Source organism: Symphalangus syndactylus, chromosome 16, assembly GCF_028878055.3.
Source record: "Symphalangus syndactylus isolate Jambi chromosome 16, NHGRI_mSymSyn1-v2.1_pri, whole genome shotgun sequence".
Lineage (NCBI taxonomy): Eukaryota > Metazoa > Chordata > Mammalia > Primates > Hylobatidae > Symphalangus > Symphalangus syndactylus.
In genome coordinates this window covers 92000948-92026784 of record NC_072438.2, presented here as the reverse complement: position 1 = coordinate 92026784, position 25837 = coordinate 92000948, and the positions used below count along the sequence as shown (strand labels likewise).

The 25837-nt window shown below is 49.2% G+C and overlaps 1 protein-coding gene across 2 annotated transcripts in view; it reads left to right on the top strand.

Annotated features, from left to right (window-relative positions):
- ANKRD33B (ankyrin repeat domain 33B) overlaps positions 1–24260 on the top strand; it is a 94154-nt gene extending 69894 nt beyond the window's left edge. Inside the window, exons 3-4 of one of the 2 annotated variants that reach the window (XM_055246300.2) lie at positions 5057–5197; positions 15753–24260. In XM_055246300.2, the coding sequence (XP_055102275.1) occupies positions 5057–5197; positions 15753–16606 (995 nt within the window). In that variant the 3' untranslated portion in view covers positions 16607–24260. The remainder of the gene's footprint in view (positions 1–5056; positions 5198–15752) is intronic. The other variant, XM_063619931.1, reaches the window with a different exon arrangement.
- The last annotated feature ends 1577 nt before the right edge of the window (positions 24261–25837 follow it).

Below are 25837 nucleotides of genomic sequence, written 5' to 3'. Positions count from 1 at the left end.
CCCCCTCCTCCTCCCAAAGTGCTAGGATTACAGGCGTGAGCCACCATGCCCAGCCAGTTCTCCTCCTTTTTTTTTTTTTTTTGAGATGGGGTCCTGCTCTGTCACCAGGTTGGAGTGCAGTGGTGCGATCTTGGCTCACCGCAACCTCCACCTCCTGGGTTCAAGCGATTCTCCTGCCTCAGCCTCCGGAGTAACTGGGACTACAGGCGCCCACCACCACGCCCAGCTAATTTTTGTATTTTTAGTAGAGATGGGGTTTCACCATGTTGGCCAGGACGGTTTGATCTCTTGGCCACATGATCCACCCGCCTCGGCCTCCCAGAGTGCTGGGATTACAAGCATGCGCCACCGTGCCAGGCCTATCTCCTCTTTTTTTAAAATAAACTTTTGATTTGAGAATAGTTTATGCTTACAGAGAAACTGCAAACACTGTACAGAGAATGCCTGTGTGCCTCACACCGGTTCCCTCTGTTGTTAAGATCTGATGTCCGTAATGCGTTGGACACAATGAATGGACCTGTGTCAATTCACCATTATTAACTGAAGTCCATTCTTTATTCAGATTTCCTCAGCGTTTCCTGGATTTCCTTTTTCTGTTGCAGGATCGCATGTGGCATTTAGCACTCGCGGCTCAGGCTCCTCTTGGCTGTGAGTTTCTCAGACTTCTCTTGTTTTTCATGACTTTGACAGTTTTGAGGGGGACTGGTCGGGTACATTGTAGAATGTTCCTTAATTTGGACATGTCTGATGCTTTTCTTGTGATGAGACTGGAGTTAACGAGTTTTTGGAGGAAGACCCCCGATAAAGGGCCGTTCTCAGCACATGGCATCAGGAGACGCGCTACCAACCCGACCATCGCTGATGATATTGGCCTTGGTCACCTGGCTGAGGTCATGTTAGCAGGTTTCTCCACGGGGAGGTTCTCTCCCTCCTCCGCCGTTTCCATGTAACAGTCTTTCATGGGAAGTCAGTGCACACAGCCCGCGGGTTAAGGAGAGGGGAACACATTCTACCCCTTGAGAGTGGAGTGCCTGCCTGGATTACTCAGAATTTTTCTTCCAGATTTTTCTATTCTACTGGGCACCTTTTACACATATTGTCTCCTGTAATTTTCACAAATGGGAGGTTGATATTATCCCTCATTTTACAGATATGGAAAAGCTGACTTCCAAAAGCCACCCAGATTCTGAGTGGCAGGCCTGGGCCTTGAACCTGGCTGTTCTCAGAGCTAGCTCTCTTCAGTACTGAGCTCATTGTCTACACGTGTCCCTGTGACGTGATTTCATTCAAATTCACTTCCTCCCTGGGTCATTTGTGACCTTCTCTTAAGCAGCGTAGGGCTTATTGGGGGAGAGGGGGTGTTCTGGGGTTCTCTAGGTGAACCAACCCTTTAAAAGGGCTTCTCTGAGGATTTCAGGAACCAAGTCCGATTCCATAATGTCCAAGTTGAACTGGGCTCAAACTAGATTTTTTTTATTTTTTATTTTTTTTGAGACAGGGTCTCACTCTTGTCACCTAGGCTGGAGTTCAGTAGTGTGATCTCAGCTCACTGCAACCTCCACCTCCTGGGTTCAAGCAATTCTCCTGCCTCAACCTCCTGAGTAGCTGAGAATATAGGCATGCACCAGCACACCCAGCTAATTTTTGTGTTTGTAGTAGAGACAGGGTTTCACTGTGTTGCCCAGGCCGGTCTCGAACTCCTGGTCTCAAGTCATCTGCCTGTCTTGGCCTCCCAAAGTGCTGGGATTACAGGAGTGAGCCACTGCGCCTGGCCTCAAACTAGATTTCAGTATGGTGTGTGTTTGGGTTCCCTCGTGCAAGGAAGGCTGTGTGTCTCATATATGTAAAGAAAAGGAAAGCTCCCTTTGGTTACTCATCATGGTTTTTAAAGAAGAAAGGTTAATACTTATACATTCTTAGAAGTATTGGGTCCACCTTTGATTTCCATTGAATGGGGTCATCTGTGTGATGAGAAGTATTATTCTGCCATCCTGGGAAAACCCGTGGGAAGCAGGGCGTGATTTCTTGGATCATCGAAAGCTCAGGCCTGTAGTCAGAACAAGTTGGCTGCATGCTGGTTTTTCTGGACTCAACATAATATGCAGAACAGATCTGTATAATGGGCAGTTTGCTCTGTGGACTTTCAATTTTTCCTCTTTCCACCTGTTCAAAGCGCTGAGGATATATCAGTGCAAAGGAACATCCTGCAGAAGATTGTGATGGACACGCTATTTCACAGTTTAAAGAAATGGCTCCAAACGAATTGCAATTCATTTTACTATGGCCCTGGCTAAATCTGACAGGTGCCGCCAAGCATTTAACTGGACCATAAACCAAACTGAGATCAAAGGATTTCCCCACCTTCCCACACCGCCCAGTTGAGAGTAATTCAGCAGCTCTGGGTACCTGACAGCTGGCTTTAGCCCCGCCCCGCACATAGTAAAGGATGAGGGAAGGCAATGTGGTGTAAATGACTCAAAAAAGCACCAGCGACTGGCTGTGAGTCACGCAGTGAGGGGATCGTGCCGTTTGTTTCATGCTTATAACCTGAACACTGTTAGACTCATCAGGGCTTCCTTTTCAAAAAGATACATGGTTCCCCTTTTCACATTTGTGGAGAGCTCAGGAGATGGGCTGAGGTCAATGGTGAGCTTGCTCCTCAGGAGAGTTCACCCCTGATTTTGGTTGCCTGTTCCTTCTTCACTTGGATTGATGAAGAGCAAACCCACAGGATTTCATACTGGTGGGGCAGCAGCCTGGAGTGGCCCTCAAAGGAGGAAACTGGGTTCCAGCCCCGGCAGTACTATCCCTCGGGGTGTGGCTGGGGAGACAGAAGCCACTTGATATATCAGAGGGTTTCATATTTGATTTGCTGAACTGAAGGGGCTGGGGGAGCAGAGGCCAAGGGCTCCCAGCGCTGCCTACTGGAAATCTCAGCCGCAGCAGAGAATCCTGGAAGCTGCTGCAGCCTCATGCTCACGTAGTATTCTGTCTGCAGAGGTGGGCTGGGCTGGGGAGGCCCCTCAGGTTTCATGCCTGCCTGACCCCAGAGTAATGTCCTTGCCACCTCTCTCCCATCCCAAATCTCAGGCAGTGCCACCCATTGGAAGTTTCTGTGCAAACCAGATGCCTGTGGGGATTCTGGGCCCAGGGCCCGGCTTCTCCATGATTCAGGGGTTCCTGGGGAGAGGTGATGCCAAGCTAAGGAGAGAGTGCATAGAAATGTCCACGAGGCCCCTGCAGCTGCGACAGTGGGGCCTGAAAGGAACACGCTTGAGTTGGAATGCGTAAGTGGGGATTTCTGAGCACTGTATCATCAGTGCATGAGAATGGGGACTGTGGCCAGGCACAGTGGCCCACGCCTGGAATCCCAGCACTTTGGGAGGCTGAGGCAGGAGAACTGCTTGAATGCATGAGTTTGAGACCAGTCTCGGCAACATTGGGAGAGCCCATCTCTACAAAACAAAATTTTTTTTTTTTTTAATTAGCTGGGCATGATGATGCTCGCCCATGAGCCCAGTTGCTTGGGAGACGGAGGATCTTGAGCCCAGGAGGCCCACACTGCAGTGAGCTATGACCATGCCCCTGCACTCCAGTGTGAGTGACGGAGAGAGACTCCGTCTCTTAAATAAAAAGGATAGGAACTGGGTACCCAGCACCTCCCGTGGGGTTCAGGAGGAGAGACTCGGGCAGATTGCTCATATTCCCAAGGGTTTCAGACCTCAACAGCAGGGGCCTGGATGGAGGTGGCAGCTAAGGGGAGGGTGCAGCGGAGGGAGAGAGGAAGGAAGCTCTTTCCACCAGGTGTGGTTGGTCACGAAGGAGTGAAGTCTGAGCTTTGGGGACAGTGGTTCTCACCTGGGGTGTTCTTGCCTCACTGATGGCGGTTTGGTGGTGTCTGGACACAGTTTTGGTTGTCACAATCTATGCGGGAGTGGGGGTGGTTGCTACTGGCATCTAACGGGTAGAGACCAGGGATCTGCCCAGCGTCCTGCAGTGCACAGGGCAGTCCCCACAACCAAGAGTCATGCGGCCCCCTGTGCCGACTGTGCCAAGGCTGGGACGGACCCTGTTCCAGGGCACTGAAGTAGGGGAGGGGGAGGTGTACTCACACAAGGACTTATGGGCTAGCAGGCATCAGGCGGCATGGACAGTTGACCCAAGAGGATGCTCTCCTGCTCCATTTTGGTTTTCCATGGGTGAATCCTGGAAACAGCACTGTTGCTGTGATGTTCTGTTTATCCACCATTAACTGAGAGCACCACGGTGCGCCTGGGAATGAGCAGAAAGTTAGGTCCTTTTTGGAGGTGCAAGGTGAGAAAGGGGAGAAATCTGTGTTCTCTGAGAAATCTCCTTACCTGCTTTGCTTTATAGCTGAGGGCCTTGCCTGCGACACGCTGTGGGATGTGTGTGGAGGTAGGTAGGTAGTTAGAGAGAGAGAGAGAGACACACACACACACACACACACACACACACACACACACACACACACGGCGGCGGGGGGAGGGGAGGTGGCGGGTACGGGTGGAGAGAGAGACTCCTGCGTCTGGGTGGGAACAGAGGGTGCCAGTGTGAATTGGCACTGTCCTATTGCTGTGATGGTGACTTTTTCCTCCCTGCAGCTCTGGAGCACTTGGAAGTGGTTCTGAAGCTCATTTGCAGCTTTGCATCTGTTTGCACGGGCGTCTCCTGCTGGGAGTTGAGGCTTCCTGCCCGCATTGGCTGTCTGAGGCTGCGCTCCCTACCTGCCCACAGCGTCCCTGCCCCCCACATCCACCCCCAACAGTGTGATGGGACAGCCCCTCCCTCGAGTGCTTTGTGGTAGGGGACCTGCAAGAACCCAAAACGGCAGCGCTGCAGCCAGGGCGGCGCCTTCTGCTTTCCTCTGTTTCTTGGGCTCCAGGAGAATTCTGTCTCGGGGTCCGAGAAAAACTCACAGCAGACCGGCTGCCCCAGGGCTGACGCGGTGTTTCTTTTTCTCTCTGGGAAGGCCTGGCTGGAACCAGCACATTTGGTGGAAGTGGGAACCAATACACATGTACGCTTCTCTTTACAGGGCACGCTATCATCACTAACTACTTGTTGAACTATTTCCCCGGTCTTGACCTTGAAAGGAGGAACGCGTTCGGGTTCACCGCCCTGATGAAAGCCGCCATGCAGGGTCGAACGGACTGCATCCGAGCCCTGATGCTAGCAGGTACGTCCACCTGCCCTGTGCAGCTTCCGGGGGCCCTGATGCTAGCAGGTACGTCCACCTGCCCTGTGCAGCTTCCGGGGGCCCTGGGACACCAGAGTTGCTCCTTTGTGGAATATGTTTTGAGATTAATCACTCCCATAGAAACAATGCCTAGTTGCTGCAATAAATAATAGTTTCTTCACTGACATATACTTCTGTAATTATCTGAGTTTTTAAAAAAGCCAAACGCAAATGCTTTCAGGATCATGGAGAGAAGCCACAGCATTGGTTCCCTTCAGGACGCCCCTTCCTGATCCCTGCTGAGCTTTGCAGTGGGTGGCACCTTCCCTCACCTGCTGTTTTCCTCCTGCCCACCCATTCTACAACCCAAGCCCTGTCCATATCTGTTCCTCCTCAGAAAGGGGTGATCTCTTGGCTGTAAATGCAAGACTGTGCTGTTGAAGGTGGGCGTAGGGATGGTGGGAACGGCCCAGGCCATCCTAGGTCCCTGCTTGCTGGTGGGTGGCATTGCATAGTAACGTTAGGAGGCGATGTGGAGTTGCATGTTAATGTTGGGATGTGATGTGGAGTTGCATGGTAACGTTGGGAGGTGACGTGGAGTTGCATGGTGACGTTAGGAGGCGACGTGTAGCATGGTAACGTTAGAAGGCGATGTGGAGTTGCATGGTAACGTTAGGAGGTGACATGTTGCATGGTAACATTAGGAGGTAACATGGAGTTGCACGGTAATGTTAGGAGGCGATCCGGAGTTACATGGTAACGTTAAGAGGCAGTGCGGAGTTGCGTGGTAACGTTAGGAGGTGATGTGGAGTTGCATGGTGACGTTAGCGGGTGATGCGGAGTTGCGTGGTGACGTTAGCGGGTGATGCGGAGTTGCGTGATGAGGCGGAGTTGCGTGGTGACGCGGAGTTGCGTGGTGACGTTAGCGGGTGATGCGGAGTTGCGTGGTGACGTTAGGGGATGATGTGGAGTTGCGTGGTGACGTTAGGGGGTGATGCGGAGTTGCGTGGTGACGTTAGGAGGCAATGTGGTATTGCATGCTGAGTGTGTGGCAATTTCCATTTTCTGTGATGTGTCATAGAGTGGAAAATTCTCAGGCTATCAACCTGGATCATTCCCCCTTTGTCTTTTGCGCCATCTTGGAGGACGCACTTTCCTGTTCCCATCTGTGAAATGGGAGTAATGACCTCTTTCTCCCTCACCTCCCTGAGGCTAAAATATGACAATACTTTATACACTCCTAAAGGCTATCCAGCTTCAATGAGCTGCTAAGCTAAATGCCACACAACTGATAGCTTTAACTCTTTTCTTCACTCTGAAATAGAATCAATGATCATCCTTTGTGCAACCTCATCGGGTTATTTTGAGAATTAAATGAGAAAATATGTGTCAAGCACATGTCGTGTTAGATTCAGTTAGCAGCTGACATCTCAGTGAATGTGCGGTGCTGCTTTCACCATTACTTAATTCTGTTATTTTCATTTCTCTTTATTTTTGTTCTTGGCACTGGGTTCAGCCAGTCCTGCTGGGCGCTGCAAGTTCCTAAAGAAGTGGATTTCCTCTCTGTCTTAGTTGTTCTGCTGCTATAACAAAATACCTCACCTGGGTAATTTATAAACTAGATTTATTGCTCACACTTGGGGAGACTGAGAAGTCCAAGATCAAGGTGCTGGCAGGTTCGATGTCTGCTGATGCCCATTCCTTCTTACTGTCTCCTCTCATGGCAGAGGGGACACCGAGGTACCCTCAAAACCTCTTTCATAAGGCACTAGTTTGATTCAGGAGGGCACAGCCCTCATGATCTAATCACCCCCTAAAGGCCTCACCTCTTAATACCATCTCAGTGGGTCTGAAGTTCCAGCATAGGAATTTTGGAGGGTCATCAACATTCAGACCACAGCACCACCCCTGTCTTGGTTATCCTGAGGGTAGCATCAGAGTTTTCCCAGGCATCAGTGCTTCCACTAATGTCACTTTTCTGTTCCAGGACCCCTGCTGGGCTCCCACATTTAGTTGTCTTCTTCTTAGTTGTTGCCACTCGTCGTCGTCGTCGTCTTCTTCTTCTTCTTCTTCTTCTTCTTCTTCTTCTTCTTCTTCTTCTTCTTCTTCTTCTTCTTCTTCTTCTTCCTCTTCCTCCTCCTCCTCCTCCTCCTCCTCCTCCTCCTCCTCCTCCTCCTCCTCCTCCTCCTCCTCCTTCTCCTCCTCCTTCTCCTCCTTCTTGGTCTCCTTCTTCTTCTTCTTTTTTTGAGACAGTCTCACTCTGTCGCCCAGGCTGGAGTGCAATGGCGCTATCTCGGCTCACTGCAACCTCCACCTCCCGGGTTCGAGCGATTCTCCTGCCTCACCCTCCAGAGTAGTTGGGATTACAGGCACCTGCCACCACGCACAGCTAATTTTTGTATTTTTAGTAGACAGGGTTTCACCATGTTGGCCAGGTTGATCTTGAACTCCTGACGTCCCGTGATCTACCCGCCTTAGCCTCCCAAAGTGCTGGGATTACAGGTGTGAGCCACCGCGCCCCGCCCCAGTCTTCTTGGGTCTGTGAAGTTTCTGTCATAACCTGTTGCCCATGACAGGACAGTCTCGATTCCAACCACTGTGCAGCACCGCCCAGTCTGAGCCTGTCTGTTGTTTTTCTCGAGATCAGTCTGGAGTTACAGGATTCACAATTGCTTCAGATTTATTTTTCTTTCTGCTTTAACCTTAGGGGATTCTTTAGTCTTAGGAGATGCTATAAGAAAAATAAGTTCAGTGAATGAGAATAGAGGCTTCAAAGATGAAAACTTTCTTGGAAATAAAAAAAATCATGATTAAAAATGAGTCCCATCGATTGTACTTTTGATTCAGAGATGATAGTTTCATTTAAAAAAAACGAGATATCAGTTTCAACAGAGTTTCGGCCCTGCCTGCCCTTATCAATGAGAAATGGTTCCTACTAATTAAATGGTGATTGTGTGATGCTTTTGTGTTTGGCGGGAGCTTTAGACACTTTTACTATTTCTGGATCTAGTTATAATTGAGTGTAGATGTTTGGTAATTGACTTTTTCAACTGAACATTTATGATGTCAGTCACATCAGTGCACTTTCCCATTGAATTAATTTGAACTGCAAACCTTTTTTAGGTCAGTTCCCCTCTAATCACTCCTTTTGACTGCCGTGCTTTCTTCCCTGGGTCTCCTGGGGGTTTCAGGCATGTGTGACAGCATTTAAAGGATTCCAGAAACACCTTGCACATCTCTTGGAACGATGAGTCTGCGGGCAGTGGGTTTGCTGCTGACATTGCTCTTCCCCCATCAGTTATTTGGATACAAATTTGGCATTAGATTTGAGACTCTCCCTCCCCTATTCTGCGCTTTGCAAGCCCATCCCCCATCACAGTCTAGAACAATCCACAGATTATTGTCTGTGGGATCCTCTAGTGAGTCTCTCCCTGTCCTGTACGAGGTACAGAGCAGGGAGCTGAACAGAAACAGTCCAGGAGCCAGGACCCAGTTTCAAATTCATCTTCTCCACTTCCCATCTCTACACCTGCAGCCTGTCACTCACCTCTCTGGGCCCCAGTTTCTTCTTCTATAAAATGAGGCTAATGATAGCACCCACTGCAGGAAGGCAGGATGCGAATTGAGCAAGTTCACAACAGAACAGCCCTCGGGTGCATGCTGGGCTTGGAGAAGCCTTCGGACGTGTTGGTTCTGATTATTGTTACTGTTGTTATTATCATTATTGGTGAGTTTATGTGTTCAATAGTTATCTGTTAAGTGAATGAAAAAATATGGTTTGTTTTTCCCTTAGAAAAATATCTTGTGAATGAGATACTTAAACTTTCTTAATGAGGGTAGTAAGCCCCTACCTCAGGGTTTTTGTTTTTTGCTTTTTTTTTTTGAGATGGAGTCTCACCCTGTCGCCCAGGGTGGAGTGCAGTGGTGCGATCTCGGTTCACTGCAATCTCTGCCTCCCAGGTTCAAGCGATTCTCTTGCTTCAGCCTCCCAAGTAGCTGGGACTACAGGCATGTACCACCACACCCAGCTAATTTTTGTATTTTTGGTAGAGACAGGGTTTCTCCATATTGGCCAGGCTGGTCTCAAACTCCTGACCTTGTTATCTGCCTGCCTCATCCTCCCAAAGTGCTGGGATTACAGGTGTGAGCCACTGCACCTGGCCAGGGGGGTTCTTAATTTCAGCACTACTGACGTGCAGAGCCAGATAATGCTTTGTTGTGGGGGCTGTCTTTCAAATTGTAGGATTTTTAGTGGCATCCCTGGCCTCTACCCACAAGATGACGGTAGCACCTCCTCAGTTGTGACAACCAAAAATGTCTCTAGATGTTGCTAAAAGTCTCCCAGTTTGGGGGGAAAATTGCTTCCCATTGAGAACCACTGATATAAATAATTTAAATGGGAAAGGATATACAAAGTGAGAAGAGACATTTTCCCCTCTGTGTACTCTTCCTTGCTTGTTCTGTATTCCTCCCTCAAATAAAAGTGTGACATCTTGGCCTGGCACGGTGGCTCAGGTCTGTAATCTCAGCACTGTGAGAGGCTGAGACGGGTGGATCACCTGAGGACAGGAGTTCGAGACCAGCCTGGCCAACGTGGTGAAATCCCGCCTCTACTGAAAATACAAAAAACATTTAGCCGGGCATGGTAGCACAAGCCTGTAATCCCAGCTACTCGGGAGGCTGAGGCAAGAGAATCGCTTGAACCTAGGAGGCAGAGGTTGCAGTGAGCCGATATCATGCCACTGCATTCCAGCCTAGGCAACAGAGTGAGACTCTGTCTCAAAAAAAAAAACAAAAAACAAAAAACAAGAAAAGTGACATCTTGTTTAGGGAGCTTTTGAGCTGCCCTCTTAAGCTTTGGTTGTAATGTAGAACTTATGGAATATTTTCATCTTCTACTATTACTACTAAGCTTACAGTTCTCCCAAGAAAAGTGGGTTTTATTTTCCTTTTACAGTAGATGGGTAAGAATTAAAAAAAAAAAGTGTTGAATTGCTTCCCCAGGATTAGTGGACAGCAATAAGGACAGATGTTGATATATTTCTAAAATTCGCACAAATATTTTAAGTCTTATTCTTTCCATTTAAATATGTGATATTAAGAAAAAAATAAACCATTTAAAGAAACTAATAGCCAGAGCCTTTCTTTTAGATTGACACTTCAGATTGTAATAAAAAGTATAACTGGGTTCTGAGAGACTGATCGATTGCATCTTTGTTTTGGCTTTGTGAGGAGTAACGCAGGCTCTGCTGCAGAGCATCACACGGGGGTTGCAGAACCTTGGTAATTCACTGCAATATTAATGCCCACAGTGACAGGTCTTTTTAAATAGGTGGCTCTGAGAAGCGGATCGAGGATGTGATTTTTTTGTGAAGAGAGGCAGAATTTATGGAGGTTGGCAAGTTCCAGGCTTGCTTAAGGCAGCTCACTTTTAGACCTGAAGTGTGGTGTAACTGCCACAGCCTTCAGGAAGCAAACACAAGCAGCAATAACCTCAAATCTTCCTGTGATTCCAAGGAGCAAAGTGGATTTAAAGGACGGCGAGGAACAGAGATCAGAGATGCTCCCACTGTGGGTCAGAGGGTTGCTCTTGCCTCAGGGAAGCCCTGATACCTCTTTCTGGAAAGCCAGATGATTTCCAACCATATAGAGGTTTCTTTCTGTTTATAAGGAAAACTTAAATTTCCTATGAAGTGTGAATTTGCCATGTAGAATTGCTTGAAGTCATTAGCCAGAGAAAGGATGAAAAGTCAAGCATTCTGTGTCACCTGAAAAGCAAACCTCGAGACAAGGACTTGGGGGCAGGTAGTTTTGCGGGACAGTGGCCCCAGGAAGAGGAGTGAGGGGGCAGCAAGTGAGGTTGGGGAGAATGGAAGCTAAGAAATGTCCACCAGTGAGCAGGTTCCCCTTGTGGGCAGCTGGGACTCAGACCCCCTTCACCCTCCAATAGGAGGAAAATATATTGCAGAGATGTTGGGAAGTTTACTTCCCAACTCCAGTCCCTCTTTGAGGGGAGATGAGAACTTTGAGCACACTTCCCACCTGCTATGTGGCGGGGGTGGCTTGTCCTCCCTGCTGGGCTGGAACACAAGCTCTTTCTTGGGACCTTGCATCCAGATTTGTCATCCCGATTATACCCACAACACCCAAGATACAGGCTGGAGGTGGCGCAAGGGGAGGCAGTGAGGGCTGGTCCACAGTGGTCACCTGTGGCCAGGAAAGGCCCCTGGCAAGAGGGAGACCTGAGCTGGAGTTTGTAGGGTGGATAACATGGGGATGGGTGGGGGCTGGTGGAGAAACAGGAAAGGAAGTGACACATTAAGGGCTTCACGCTCCACCCACCTCCTGCTAGTCCTGGGCCTGGCCATGGCTCCCAGAGAAAGCCTTCTTGAGGATGAGTAATGGAAAGTATAGATTTTTTCCCATTACCACCTGTCTGGAATGTTTTTGGCTGCAAGTAACAGAAATCCTGACTAGACAGCGGGTTAAAGAAAACAGGCCGCATTTCTCAGCTCCCTGGAAGTCTGAGGTTGGCAGTCACCCTCCAGAGCTGGCCCTGGACTCCATGAGGACAACATAGACCCCAGTGGCTTCCTCCTGTCCATTTGGCTCCCCTTAGCCTGTTGATCTGTCACCTCTTGATTCCACGAGAATCACCCAATCTGTGTTTCAGACAGGAAGCTGCAGCAGCACCAACCATGCTGGTCCCTCTCGTCAGGAGGCAAAACCCTCTTTAGGGCTCAGTCATCAGTGCTGGGTTGCTTGGCTACTTTTAGCTGTAAGGGAGGCTGGAAGAATGGGGAACAGGACTGCAGCTGTTACATTTGACTAGTGATTCTCAGCTGGAGGTAATGTTGCCCCAGGGGACATTTGGCCATGTGTGGAGACATTTTTGGTTGTCAGAGCTGGCGGAGTGCTACTGGCATCTAGAAGAAGGTAGAGATCAGGGATGCTGTTAAATGTTCTCCAATGCACAGGACAGCCCACACCAAATAATTACCTGGCCTAATATGTCAATAGTGCTGAGGTTCAGAAGTCCTGGGTTAGACTGATCGTGATGCATTGCCAAGAACTGAGGATGTTGCTGCCTCAAGTGAAATAAAGGATTTTGTGTAGACTTAAAGCACTCAACAAGGCAGCGAGTGGACCCATGGGCGGCAGCTCCACTTTTGTCCACATGGTTGAGCCCTGGGCAAAACAACACTGGGTGGGAGGTGAGGATGCTGGGGGGTCTGCTCGCGAGAAGATGGATACAGTGGCATTTCAGAAATCCTCTGTATTCTCTGGAAGGTATTTGTATAAAATGTTAATAATCGGTACTTATCTTTTATAACTTAATTACTGTGTTCATGTCATGAATATAACCCTTTACAGTCACTTCCTGAGGCAGCAGATCCCTAATTGATAGCATGACTCTGATTCTAGGGCTCAATGGCCTTTGTTCCTTAGAGTGTTTGTATTTTCTGAGATCATTTTGAAAAGATAGGTGAACATCAGGACGAAGAGTCCAAAACTTTGGACAGATCTTCCTCTGGTTTTCCATTAGCATTTGAAAAATGTCTCAGGCAGTGTTCATTAAGATTTTAATTTTGTAGTTTTCCTTTTTTAAGTGACATGCAATTAATTAAGGTTTAATGTGTCATCTATTTTTTGCAATGACACTTTTACTGCCCCCTTTTCATTTTAGTCAGTTTATAAATTGTACTCTAGCTAATGAGTTCCATCCTGATATCCAGTTCCAAATAATTACCACTCTTCTAATATGGCTATTCTTTAATGTGTCACAGAATTAAGATCCTTACCAGGCAAGCTCAGGTGAGCTGGGTCTGCCAGAGCCGTGAGGCCACTGTGGGCTGGCAGGCCAGGGCAATGGCTGGGGACCCGACCTTCCTCAGTTCAGCACACATTGATCAGCCATCACATGTCAGACACCTGGGTCTGCATGGGATATAAATGAAGAAGCGTCTGTCAGGTCCGGTCCCCGATAAGCTCACAGACTAGGTAATTGCCCTAGTTCTCCACGTTGCTTTGCTGGTGGAGATATGACTAATGGGACTTGAAATCCTCAATGATTTTTTTTTTTTTTTTTTGAAATGGAGTCTCGCTGTGTTCATCAGGCTGGAGTGCGGTGGTGCGATCTCGGCTCACTGCAACCTCTGCCTCCCAGGTTGAAGCGATTCTCCTGACTCAGCCTCCTGAGTAGTTGGGATTACAGGTGCCCGCCACCACGCCCAGCTAATTTTTTGTGTGTTTTTAGTGGAGGTGGGGTTTCACCATGTGTTGGCCAGGCTGGTCTCAAACCCCTGACGTCAGGAGATCTGCCCTCCTCGGCCTCCAAAGTGCTAGGATTACAGGTGTGAGCCACTGTGCCTGGCCCCTCAATGATTTTTAACAGTATGTGGGAGTGAGATTGGACCAAGATTAATTGAACAGCAATTCCATATTAATTTCTATACTACAACGTTGAAATTTATGCAGATTTCATCAAGTTGAGTTGAAGTTTAACTTTGCAACATTTTGGGGGCAGTGGGTGGCCTGGGGAGATTTATTAAGGGAGTGACTAGTGTCAGGGAGAATGTGTAAGGGGACCTATCAGTCAACCAATAGGATGTGGTTATCAAGAGATTTATTTTAAGGAATTGGCTGTGTGGTTTGGGGGGTTGGTGAGTCTGAAATTGGTGTGGTAGGCTCGAAGGCTGGAAACTCAGGCAGCAGTAAGTAGATGCTGCAGTCTTGAGGCGGAATTTCTTTGTTTCTAGGAAACCTTGGTCTTTGCTCTTAATGCCCTCAACTAATTGGGCGAGACCGACCCACACTATGAAGGGTAATCTCCTTGACTTAGAGTCAACTGATTATAGATGTTAATCACAGCTGCAAAATACCTTCGGGGCAACACTTAGACCCATGTTTGATTAAATCACTTGGTATTCTAGCAGAGCCAAGAAAACTAAACTAACTAGAAAACTAAACTAACTAGAAAACTAAAACTAACCATCGGCTGGGCACGGTGGCTCACGCCTGTAATCCCAGCACTTTGGGAGGCCAAGGCGGGTGGATCACAAGGTCAGGAGATCGAGACCATCCTGGGTAATGCGGTGAAACCCCATCTCTACTAAAAATACAAAAAATTAGCCGGGCGTGGTGGCGGGCGCCTGTAGTCCCAGCTACTCGGGAGGCTGAGGCAGGAGAATGGCGTGAACCCGGGAGGTGGAGCTTGCAGTGAGCAGATATCGCGCCACTGCACTCCAGCCTGGGTGACAGAGCGAGACTCCATCTCAAAAAAAAAAAAAAAAAACTAACCATCACACCAAGCCTGCCAGGTGGTAGGAAGTACATTAGACTGAGGTTAGGACACCCAAGTCTTAGACCCGCTCTCTGTTACTAGCCCACAGCCACTGTGAGTGCCATTCATTTTGCAGCAAGCCTTTTAAAAATTCATGCCCCCTACCCACCAGGATGAAATGTGTTGAGCAAACAAAAATGAATTTTTCTATCCTGGAAAAGCCCACCATCGGTTAAAGGTAGACAGACCCCGGCCAGCTAGGCCGCAGTGGGAGAAGCGAAGGAACCACGCATTTCCCACAGTCCAGGACCCATGGCAGTCCTCAAGAGTGAGACCACAGCCGGGGTGCCACCACTTTGCAAGTGACTGTTACTGGTCATATTTTTAGAACTTTCTAGCCACAGCATTCAAGTGTGCAAGGCAGCTTTGTTGTCTGGTCATCTCTCCATTGATGGAAAGCTATAGCATCTTATTTCTTTAAAAAATACTGTAATTGGGCCGGGCGCAGTGGCTCACGCCTGTAATCCCAGCACTTTGGGAGGCCGAGGCGGGTGGATCACCTGAGGTTGGGAGTTCGAGACTAGCCTGACCAACATGGAGAAACTCCCCTCTACTAAAAATACAAAATTAGCCTGGTGTGGTGGCACATGCCTGTAATCCCAGCTACTCGGGAGGCAGGAGAATCGCTTGAACCCGGGAGGCAGAGGTTGTGGTGAATGGAGATCGTGCCATTGCACTCCAGCCTGGGCAGCAAGAGTGAAATTGTCTCGAAAAAATAAAAAATTCTGTAATTTAGGTGCTGAATTCAGGCGGGGTTTTATTCAGGACAGATAATGAATGGAGCACTTAAAAGGCAGGTTGGGCTGGGCACGGTGGCTCACGCCCCTAATCCCAGCACTTTGGAAGGTGGAGGCGGGAGGATTGCTTGAACCCAGCAGTTCGAAACCAGTCTGGGCAACATAGCCAGGCCCCATCTCTACAGAAAATTAGCTAGGCGGTGGTGTAGTCCCAGCTACTCGGGAGGCTGACTTGGGGGAATGGCTTGAGCCCGGGAAGTCGAGGCTGCAGTAGGCCGTGTTCCCGCCACTGCACTCCAGGCCCGCCTTCCGGCGCTCAGATGAGCACAGGGTTCACAGAGTGAACTAGGTGCAGTCTGTTAGGAGGCTTGGGGCCAGGGGTGGGGACAGTTTTGCCTTTGCCCCAGGCTCTGCCTTGGGAGGGAAGAGTCCTTGTTGCCGCCACCCACTTCTGTTTCTGTTTTGCGTTTTGCAGGGGCGGATGTCCACGCGAGGGATCCCCGCCGTGGGATGTCGCCGCAGGAGTGGGCCACTTACACGGGCCGCGTGGATGCCGTGCGTCTCATGCAGAGGCTGCTGGAGCGCCCCTGCCCGGAGCAGTTCTGGGAGAAGTACCGGCCCGAGCTGCCGCCGCCCCCTGAAGCGACGCAGAAGCCCGCGGGCTCCAAGAACTGCCTGCAGAGGCTCACAGACTGCGTGCTGTCCGTGCTGACGCCGCGCTCCGTGCGGGGCCCGGAGGACGGGGGCGTGCTGGACCACATGGTCCGGATGACCACGAGCCTCTACAGCCCCGCCGTGGCCATCGTGTGCCAGACCGTGTGCCCTGAGAGCCCCCCGAGCGTGGGGAAGAGGCGGCTGGCGGTGCAGGAGATCCTGGCGGCGCGGGCTGCGCAGGGCCCCCAGGCGCAGGAGGCGGATGAGGTGGGGGACGCGGGGCAGCGCGGGCGGACTGGCCAGGAGGACGCGGACTCCCGGGAGGGCTCCCCGAGAGCCGGCCTCCCGCCCGCCCAGCTGCCGGGGTCCCGGGGCCCCGCCGCGCCCGCCCCGCGGAAGGCCAGCCTGCTGCCCCTGCAGCGCCTGCGGCGGAGAAGCGTGCGGCCCGGCGTGGTGGTGCCCCGGGTCCGAGTCAGCAAAGCGCCCGCGCCCACCTTCCAGCCCGAGCGGCCGGCGCGGAAGGGCAGCACCAAGGACAGCGGCCACCTGCAGATCCCCAAGTGGCGGTACAAGGAGGCCAAGGAGGAGAAGAGGAAGGCGGAGGAGGCCGAGAAGAAGCGCCAGGCCGAGGCGCAGAAGGAGAGGCGCACTGCGCCCTGGAAGAAGAGGACGTGAGGGCCCGTGTGCCTGGCGCGGGGTCCGGGGCCGGGGCGAGGCCGCGGGGCTGGGCGCGGAGAAGGAGGCGGCCCCGTTGCGCATCGCACCTGGACCACGGGGCCGCGCGCATTTCCAGGCTGTTTGTCCAGGCTGCTTCCAAGAGAGGGCTGGGGGAGCCACATCGATTCGCCTGTCACCAGCCCTCCTAGCAATCAGTACAACTAGCGGGCACGTTGCCTAAAAGGCCCCCTTTAGAGAACCTGAATTAAGATTTTTTTTTTAAAGATCAATTTATCAAAGGGCGTTTTCTGCGTAATTTTGTATTTTTAATCATTATTTATCAAATTTGCAACGTTTTACAAGTAATAGGGCCCCTTATATCCAAGGCAGTTTTAATACACTTGCCTGAAGACCTTTTGTTTAAAATACTGTTTCTAGCAATAAGTATTCATGATACCTGTATGAGTTCACACAGACATGATGGGATTCTCCCCTTTTTGGCTGTTTGGTCTTTTCTCCTCATCCTAGGTGTAGGTGCACACTGGATGTTCTTAGTAATTAGAATAAGTGATGCCGGCTATTTCTACTTGACGGAGGCATTGGCTCGTTCAGTCACATGATCAAGTGAGACAGAGGATCAGATGTTATTGTATCTTTTTAAAACTCTTATCCATATAGTAATATATTGAGGAAAAACATATTGTCAAATTATAAAACAATGGAGCGATAAACATGTATTTATTGCTAGAATTAAACTCATTTTAAGCAAGGGGTTTCGGGTAAACTGGATACGAAATCTTTAACATTAAAAATAGATATGAGAAAAAAACTGTCATTTGATAAAATGGGGCAAATTTAATAATAAATGATTACCAGAAATACAAAATTAAGCCATATGTGCTCTTAAGTAATTCGAATCCAGATATCCTTAAAATGTCAAAAAGATGCAACAAGAGTCAGAAGCCCAGAATGATGCAAATTACAGGAATGGGGAGGAGGTGATTTCTAGAACAGGTGAGAGAATGGAATGGGGAACAGACTTGTTTTCGGCAAATTCTCCTGGAGTGGACCGGGCAGTCCCCTCCTCCAGGCTCAGTTCCAAAGAGTCCCTTGTGTGGGTATTCCTTTTACTTTTCCTTTGAGGACTGCACTTGGTGTTTAGTTCATCCTCATGCCAACCTCTTAGAATTTCCAAGATTCGGGGCCTTGGGCAGGGCAGGGCACGGGTGTGATTTGCCTTGGGCCACAAGCTCTCAGTGAGAGTTTTATGTCCACACTTTTATCTCCAAAGTGACATGGAGATCACTTTTCTCAGTGATCAAATTTGAATTTATCATAGGGGGTTTTCTGCGTAATTTTGTATTTTTAATCATTATCAGATTTGCAGCATTCTAATTCGGCAGGGCAGGGTATGAAAGCTGGAAACTCAGGCTGGAGTTTCTAGTTCTAATGGCTCTCTGGCCATGTGGGTTGTAGAGTGTCTGTCACATATGCACTTTGTTTCAGTATTAATTGAAATACTTGGACACGCACGACCACAGGCCTATTTGGAGGCTCTGTACTATGACCCTAATAACCCTAGATACATCATGATATGTGGTGTCTGTCTCAGGACGCAGGCAGGGCTGGTGCAGGCTTCTCTGTACTCCCTTCCACTTGGCACCAGCAGGCATCGAGCAACCTCTCCAAAAACTCCATTGAACAGGACTGCAGGCTGCACCCAGGCTAATGGGAGATTGGTGTGATGATGATACAGTGTTTAAGATCAGATTGCAGTGAGTTCCTCCTTAATCCCAGAAAGGCGCCATGATGAATGCCGCAGGAGACTGGACCCTCTTTGAGAACTGCAGTTATTAGTTGACTGTGGGTCACCCTCGTGGCCAAGGAGTTGGGATTGGCCATGTCCCCTTCGAGGAGGTGGGGACTGTAACTGACACTGGTTATCTTTGGGGGTTGTCTTTCCTGAATCCTTTGACATGTGGCACCTTCCTGCCACACGTACATAATTCACGGCATTACCAAGTCACCACGAGCCCCACCTTCACCTCTGCCAACCAAGGACCCAGCCAGGCGGTGCCACGTGGTCTCCCAGGCACGCTTCTCAACACCGGCTACCCCTGCTGTGAAGGTTCTCAAGGCCCTGGTCCAGGGAGCCGAGGCCTGGGAGCAACTGCACTGCAGCCTGCATTGAGAACTGCGGCTCTAACAGTGATTGCGAGAGGACACCCATTCTGAGCTCCCACAAAGGGCTCCACCTTCCCAAGAATGTCTAATTGTCATTGGAACAGCCAGGGTCAGGCAGCTTCCGCTCGGGCTGACGTGGTGTCTGACCCTTGGTGGGTTGCCAGACGTTCCTGTTTCCACCATGGGAAGCTGGCACTGGGAATGGTATGGAGCCCCCACTTCTACCCTAAGCCTGGGTGTCTGCTGCCTCCACGTCAAAAATGGACATTTCTGGTCCTGCCTACCTGCTACCTCACCACAACCCATGCTCAGAGTCTCCAGGGATGCATGGAACAGCAATGACGGGACAGCAAATGACTGGCGATTTCCCTAGGTCCCACGCTGTTGTGGAGTGGACGTATTGCGGCCCTGCCCCTGATGTGTTCCAGCCTCATCCAGGTGCACAGGATACTCTGGGGCCAGCACAGGGCTTGTCCAGTGATGCTCCTGGTGTCCACAAAACAGCTCTAGAGATACCTGCATTTTGAAAAGCCTGCTGAGCCAACAAGTGTGGGGCAGGACACGGATTTCTTTGGCAAATCTGCAGGCGAGCTGACCATTTGCCTGGTGAGTGGAAGCTGCCGTTACCTGGCCAGTGTTTGCAACTTGAGGGAAAATGACAGCTGGATGGGGGGATGCCTGACTTCCCGGGGAGCTTTGGTGTGGCCTCAGTGGAGAGATTGGATTTTGAAACCTGCCAGACCCAACTGAAAGAAGGGTCATTCCTGATTGAGTGGGAGACTCTCCCCAGTCCCTCTCTCTAGACTCATTCTAGCTGTGGCCTGCCTGTGGACAGCCCTTCCCTTTGGCCCATGCGGTGGGTCCAGGCAGCTCCTGCAGCTGTGCTCATGGCTGCTGGCCCAGAACTTCTGATTTTTGCCATGTGGAAGCAGATTTGCTAGTAGAGGAATTTTCCAAGTCAGGGGAAGTGTTGCCAAGCCTCTTGCTTCGACCTGTGGGGGGCCTTCTGCTCTTGTTTTCTCATTCTCTTTGGAGTGGGCACAGAGGGGACAAGTTGGCCCCCAGTGAGGCTCAGGGAGTGTCGGAGACCAGGGAGGGAAGCTCAGATGATTGGGAAACGGAGCCACCTTGAGGGGGTGTCATGGGGTCAGTGTCGGGGTGATCTGATGGGTCAGTTTATACTTAAGCAACATTATTCTGTTCACTTCTTTTGGGTAAGGGATTCCTCACGGGAGGTGTGGTCATCTGGTCGTAGAGGTGGAGAGAAACACCCCCTCGTCTTCCTGAGCCGTTTGGAAGCCCTTTCCTCTAGCGCTAGGTACTGGTGAAACAGGCCCCTCAGTCTCAGGATATGGACAGGGCTGGGAGGTTCAGGCTTCTTGTCCCATCCCCACTCAGCATCACCGGGTATCTGGTAGTCAGGAGTCTCACAGTGGCCTCTCCAAAAGCCTGGTGTCCTTGGAGAACATTTTTCATTTTGTCTGTTTTCGTTGCTTTGAACAGCTGCATTCACTCACCGAGGGCTCGCCCTCCCTGCATCCGCCATGTGGTTCGGGGAGGAGGGGACCGATGAGCACCAACCCCTTCTCCTTGCCTGTCAGTGGCCACCGCATTGCCCCCTCTGGCTTTGCCACCACGTTCTCCTGCCCCCGTCACCTCGTCTCTTCTCCCTCATTAGCCTTTCCTTCCTTTACCTGTTTTCTGCTCCCAGCTGGTGAAGTTCTTGATCATCCCTGGCACCACCTACCCTAAGGTCTACCAAGGACAGAAAAGCCAGGGCCTGTGTGAGGCAATGTGGTGTCCCTGCGGGGTTATCATGGTGGGACCTCCTGGACTCCAGAGTGAATGAATGGCAGGGCTGCCAGTGTCTGTGCTGATGGCTTAGAATTCCTACACAGCTGTGCCTCTCCCACCCCATCCTCTTTGCTCGGAAGGGAGACCTGGTTTGCTCTCCATGACAGCCCAGCCCCTGCTGTGCACAGGGGTGGGGTTCGGGGTCCCTCCCTGCACCCTGATGTTTATTAACTGTAGATAGTGAATTTCAAGTTGACAGGTACCTTCTCAGGGATTTATATATAAATATAGTTAGAGGAAAAGTTGAAGTCTATTTTACTACTTTTTAGTGTTTGAGTAAATTATGCTTTAACTGGACAGAAGAAATATTTCTCAGACAATGTTGATGCTGCTGACTACAACTGAGATGCCTGGAGCTCACCCTTGATGGAGACTTCCTTGGTGATCGGACTCTGGTGGCAGAAATGGCTTTGGGGTGGGTGTGAAGTCGCTTCAGTCCCTCTGAGTTGCCTCTTGTGGATGGAATGTGTGTATCAACAACAATGAAATTCACCTCTGTGTGCATGGAGGCGGCGGATGAGGATACAGATAGGCCAGTCCTCGCTCTTCCCTCCAGAACTGGCTGCTCCCGGTCTGATGTTGGAGCACGTGAACTAAGAGTGACAATTTTTTCTACTTGCTTCTGTGAATAAAGTGTTCTACAGTCAGCCCAGCACTAAACTCACCAGAAAGGAGGAGGGAACAGCATGGAGCCATTCATCTGGAATTACTCGATGTGCAGAGGCTGCCCCTTGGCTGCACTTGGGAACATTGTGGACATCATCCTTCCTCTCAAGCTCCTCCTGACAGACTCCTGGCAGCACTGGAGACCTCAGGACCACGGAGATCAGAATTGCAATGGCTTTGTCATCTCAGCGTGGCCACTCCTGAGGCAAGAGGCTCCTCCTGGGAGCAGGAGAGACAAGAGTTCGTGATGTCGGTTGGAAAATAGGATTTATGGATGCAGGAGGGCCATGCTAGGCCCCTCTGCCTGCTTCTCTCCCTGCTGTTGGCGGTGACCAGGTCTCAGGAGTGGAGACGAGGCTGTTGTGAGTGAAACAGAAGCCCCTGTGGCCAGACCCCAGGCCTGAAAAGGATGCAAAGCCTGCTGTTTTCAGGCTGTTGGGAAGAATCGTGGGTACTGAGTGATTATGATGAAATGCATCCCAGAGAGGGAATGAATGGGACCTGAAAAGTGGGTCTGCCACGTCCCTGTAGCCCGCCTGCAAGGGCACTACACTCCCCCCAGCCCCGCCGGCCACACTACATGACGTGGGAAGGCTGTCTGTTCATCCTTACCCTGGGGACTCAAGTGTGCTCTGCGGAGTGAGTCACAGCCCTGATGTGCACCCTGCACTACTCTTTCCCCAGGTGCGCCGGAGACGCAGTCTTGCTCATTTCCTCCTGACACAGCTCACTGTTCCTGCGGTGGTCAGAGTCCCCCTGTGCTGTGTCAGCTCCTAGACACTATTAGTCTTTCACGTGACAAAGCACGAGCACTTTCTCCCTTTTGCAGTATTTGGGGAAATTCTAACACATTCCCTGAGGATTTGCACAGGTCCCTCCGCCTCCCACAGCGGGTAACTGTGTGGATTCTGCACCTGGCAATCGGCGCTCCCCCTTGGAAACACCTGGGGGCCCTGTTTCTTCGGGCCTGGTCCTTGGTTTCTACCCCAGCCCCTTCGAGCCGGCACCTGCCTGGGACTGCCTGGAGGGCCACAGTCCAGGGAAGGACAGGTGGGACCCTGACCGTGACAGATCTTTCTAAAACAATAAAGTCCCATTGATGACAACTGCAGTGGGATGAATGTCATTGCAGCGGTCATGCTGGGAGCTGCCGAGAGCTTACAACAAAAGCAGTTCCTCTCAAGGCACTGCTTGCATCTTCCCCTCCATGCCTTGGTGCATTTGGAACTTGCTTATGTGCTGGTATAACTCGAGTCAGCTGCTTATTTCTGTGCCCGTGCACTCACAGGTTCCTTCATTAACATTTTAAATAAGTGGCTAAAAAAACTCCTCTGGTGGTTGTTTTTGAAAGAAACAGGAGAAAGAAACACACAGTACCTGGATTGCTTTGACTTATTTTCAAGCGACTCAACTGAAAGCCGGTGTTGCATACACAATTTCCTCATGCTGATCCAGCTTAAGACTTGATAAAAGGCAGAGCCCTAGGCAGCAGGCAGTGCCAATGTGGACAGTGTACACTAAGGTGTGAGCGTATGCACGGGCGAGCACTCGTATGTGTACTCATACACACAAATGAACTAAAGGGACACTGGGCTTTGTGCTGGCAAAGGTTACGATGCTGCTGTAGCTCGGCTGTGGGCCCCAGGCAGTGTCAGATGGAACCTGCTTTGATGGCGTGTTGTTCAGTGTACTCAGTGGGGTCTCACACGGCCCGAGGACCCACTGTGAGCACTGCGCCCACTGTGGCACAGAACACGGCTGGGGTCTTCATAGTCCAGGTCTTTATTGAAAGGCGGTGTTGACCCAGGCGGCTCATATAGAACCCATTTGGCCAGGTCTGGGCCATCTCTCTGCATCTGCCCTACCTTGGCTGCCCGGAGGGACCCAGACCCAAGGGCCCCAGGCCCAGGAGGATTCTCTACCCCTGGAAGAGCTCTCCAGGCATTCAGCCTACGACCCTTGACGCTTGGCTGCAGGTTACCCTCAGAATCAACACCTTATCCTGAGGAAGTCCTGGTATTTCCCCAAGTCTGCCTATGTATTAGATACTCTAATCAATGCTAACACAGTTCGGTTTTTGAGGGAACTAGTTTTGTCATAATACTACACCCCTCTATTTTTAAATAAGAAGAAAAAAAAAACCACGAAACTTTCCATCAGGTAAAGCAATGGTCCGTGTTGGCTTGATGCTTTAAGAAGTTTGGGGAGGTAGGTATGGAGGCACCTTAACAACAGTTTTTGAGCAGAAGTTCTAGAAGCTGGTTTAGAACGACACAGCTGTGGATACACCTGATGAAAACCGCAAAAGGCGATGACAAGCCCAGAAATATGACCAGCAACCCCGTGAGCCTTTGGGGCATCCGACGGAATTTGAAAATTATACCCCATTCAGATGAACACTAAAAGCCAATGTACTGGAATTCTCTTTGTTCTGCCTGGCATTTGGGGGTGTCCAAGGACCCGTGTTTTTAACAAAGGTGACTTTATGACCGTTCTAAGGATTGAACAGATTCCTGCACAGGGTGCCAGGTTTCAGGTTAGGTCCTCTTAGTATAAGCTCTCTTTTTTTCTGAATGTAAACCTACTTGCATTGTCATTTCTAATAATCCAGTAGGTTTCTGGATATTGTAAAGATACTGAGTACAAATATAACTGTATATTTCATAGTGTTTTATTTTGAGGTGAGAGTTTTGTTATAGTTTATAAAAGATATTTTCCTATTCAGACCTCAGGGCTATTTTGGGACCTACAAATAAATGTAATTCCCAGCAGCTTCAATTTTTGATATTCAAAAAGTTAATAATCTTTAAGCTAAATATAATGTGATATCATTCAGAAAAAAATGTTTTTCCCTTTTAACTTCTAACAAATTATGTATCTAGTGTTTAAAAAATATGGAAAAAATGGGATAATGTAAAAATGTGGGAGAATTGTGGCTAAATAATAAAAAATCACCTGTTAAAACACATTCTTATGGTACAAACGTGTGATATTTGAATAAACTTAAGTGTGTATAAATTAGAGAATGATACAGTGAAATATACCAGGATTTTTCATGTCACTTCCTTCTTTTCATTGAAATAGACGTGTACTTTCTTATTGTGACAAACTTTCACTTTATTTTTCAAAGGTAAGATTTAAAAACTCTGAGTTCCCCACAAATAGTTTGTCACATGTTCAGATGATCTCATTACAATCTGCCTCTTCTCAGAAGAACCCACTGGCAGGTGGGCATCCTTCAGGAATGTTGCCATGAATTTATGTACATACATAAAAACAAGAATATAGTTCAGTTTTTTGTGTGTTCTTTTACCTAAATGGTACACTGTACAGGTTGTCCATTAGTTTCTTTTCTTTACTTAAAATATGTCCCTAGAGAGCTTTTTAAAGAATTTAAATACTAGTTTTATTTTCTTTTGACAGCTAAAAAAGTAATACACAAATATGAGAAAAAATCTAAACATTGTACAAAGTTCTCAGATGAAAGTGACTTTACCTTCCCCCAGGACAGTCCCTCAGACCAGCTACTTGTACATTCTTCTAGAAATACCTTTTTAATGCATTCTTCCCTCCATACTGTGCAAACAGAACCCGATAGGACATAGAGTACCATTCACTCACTGTGTTTTGGGAAGGGCGTGTTGGTCCTTGCTTCGTTCTTTTTCATTGCTGTGTAGTATTCCTCAGCAGAAGTGCACCATGGTTCATTTAACCATTTTTCTCATGGGTGAACAATTCAAATGGTCCCGGTTTTTATGATTTGCTAGTAATGAAGATCCTTGTACCTACCCAATTGTATACACAAATGGATGTCTTTTAACATAGGAGCGCAGAAGTGAGATCTGCCGGGTTTAAAAGAATATGTGTTTTAATTGCTGCAGTCACTGCCATGACGCCCTTTTCAAAGCACTGCGGTGTGCACAACCACCAGCAGGAAGCAAGAGAGGCCCTTTCCCAATAGTTAGAAAATTGTATCTCGTTTTAATTTTCATTTTCCCAGTCGTTGATGTGGCTGAACATCTTTTCACCTGTTTTTCAACGTTTTAATTTCCTATTTTTACACATTTTTTATTTATATCCATGTCTCATTTGGTGTTTTTTTTTTTTTTTCTTTCTAAGGATGGGGGTGGTGGGTAGAATTTTATTTTTTTTTATTTTTGAGACGGAGTCTCGCTCTGCCTCCCAGGCTGGAGTGCAGTGGCACGATCTCGGCTCACTTCAACTTCTGCCCCCTGGGTTTAAGCGATTCTCCCGCCTCAGCCTCCCGAGTAGCTGGGATTACGGGCACTAATTTTTGTATTTTTAGTAGAGACGGGGTTTTGTCATGTTGGCCAGGCTTGTCTCAAACTGCTGATCTCAAGTGATCCGCCCGCCTCGGCCTCCCAAAGTGCTGGGATTACAGGCATGAGCCACCGTACCTGGCCCCTCATTTGGTTTTTATTTCACTTTTTGGTGTCACTGTTGCTGGAGGTTGATATGTATTTGGGATGATATTTCATTCATGTGGTGTGCATTTTCTCTTGTTTCTTATTAAGGTATCTTCTG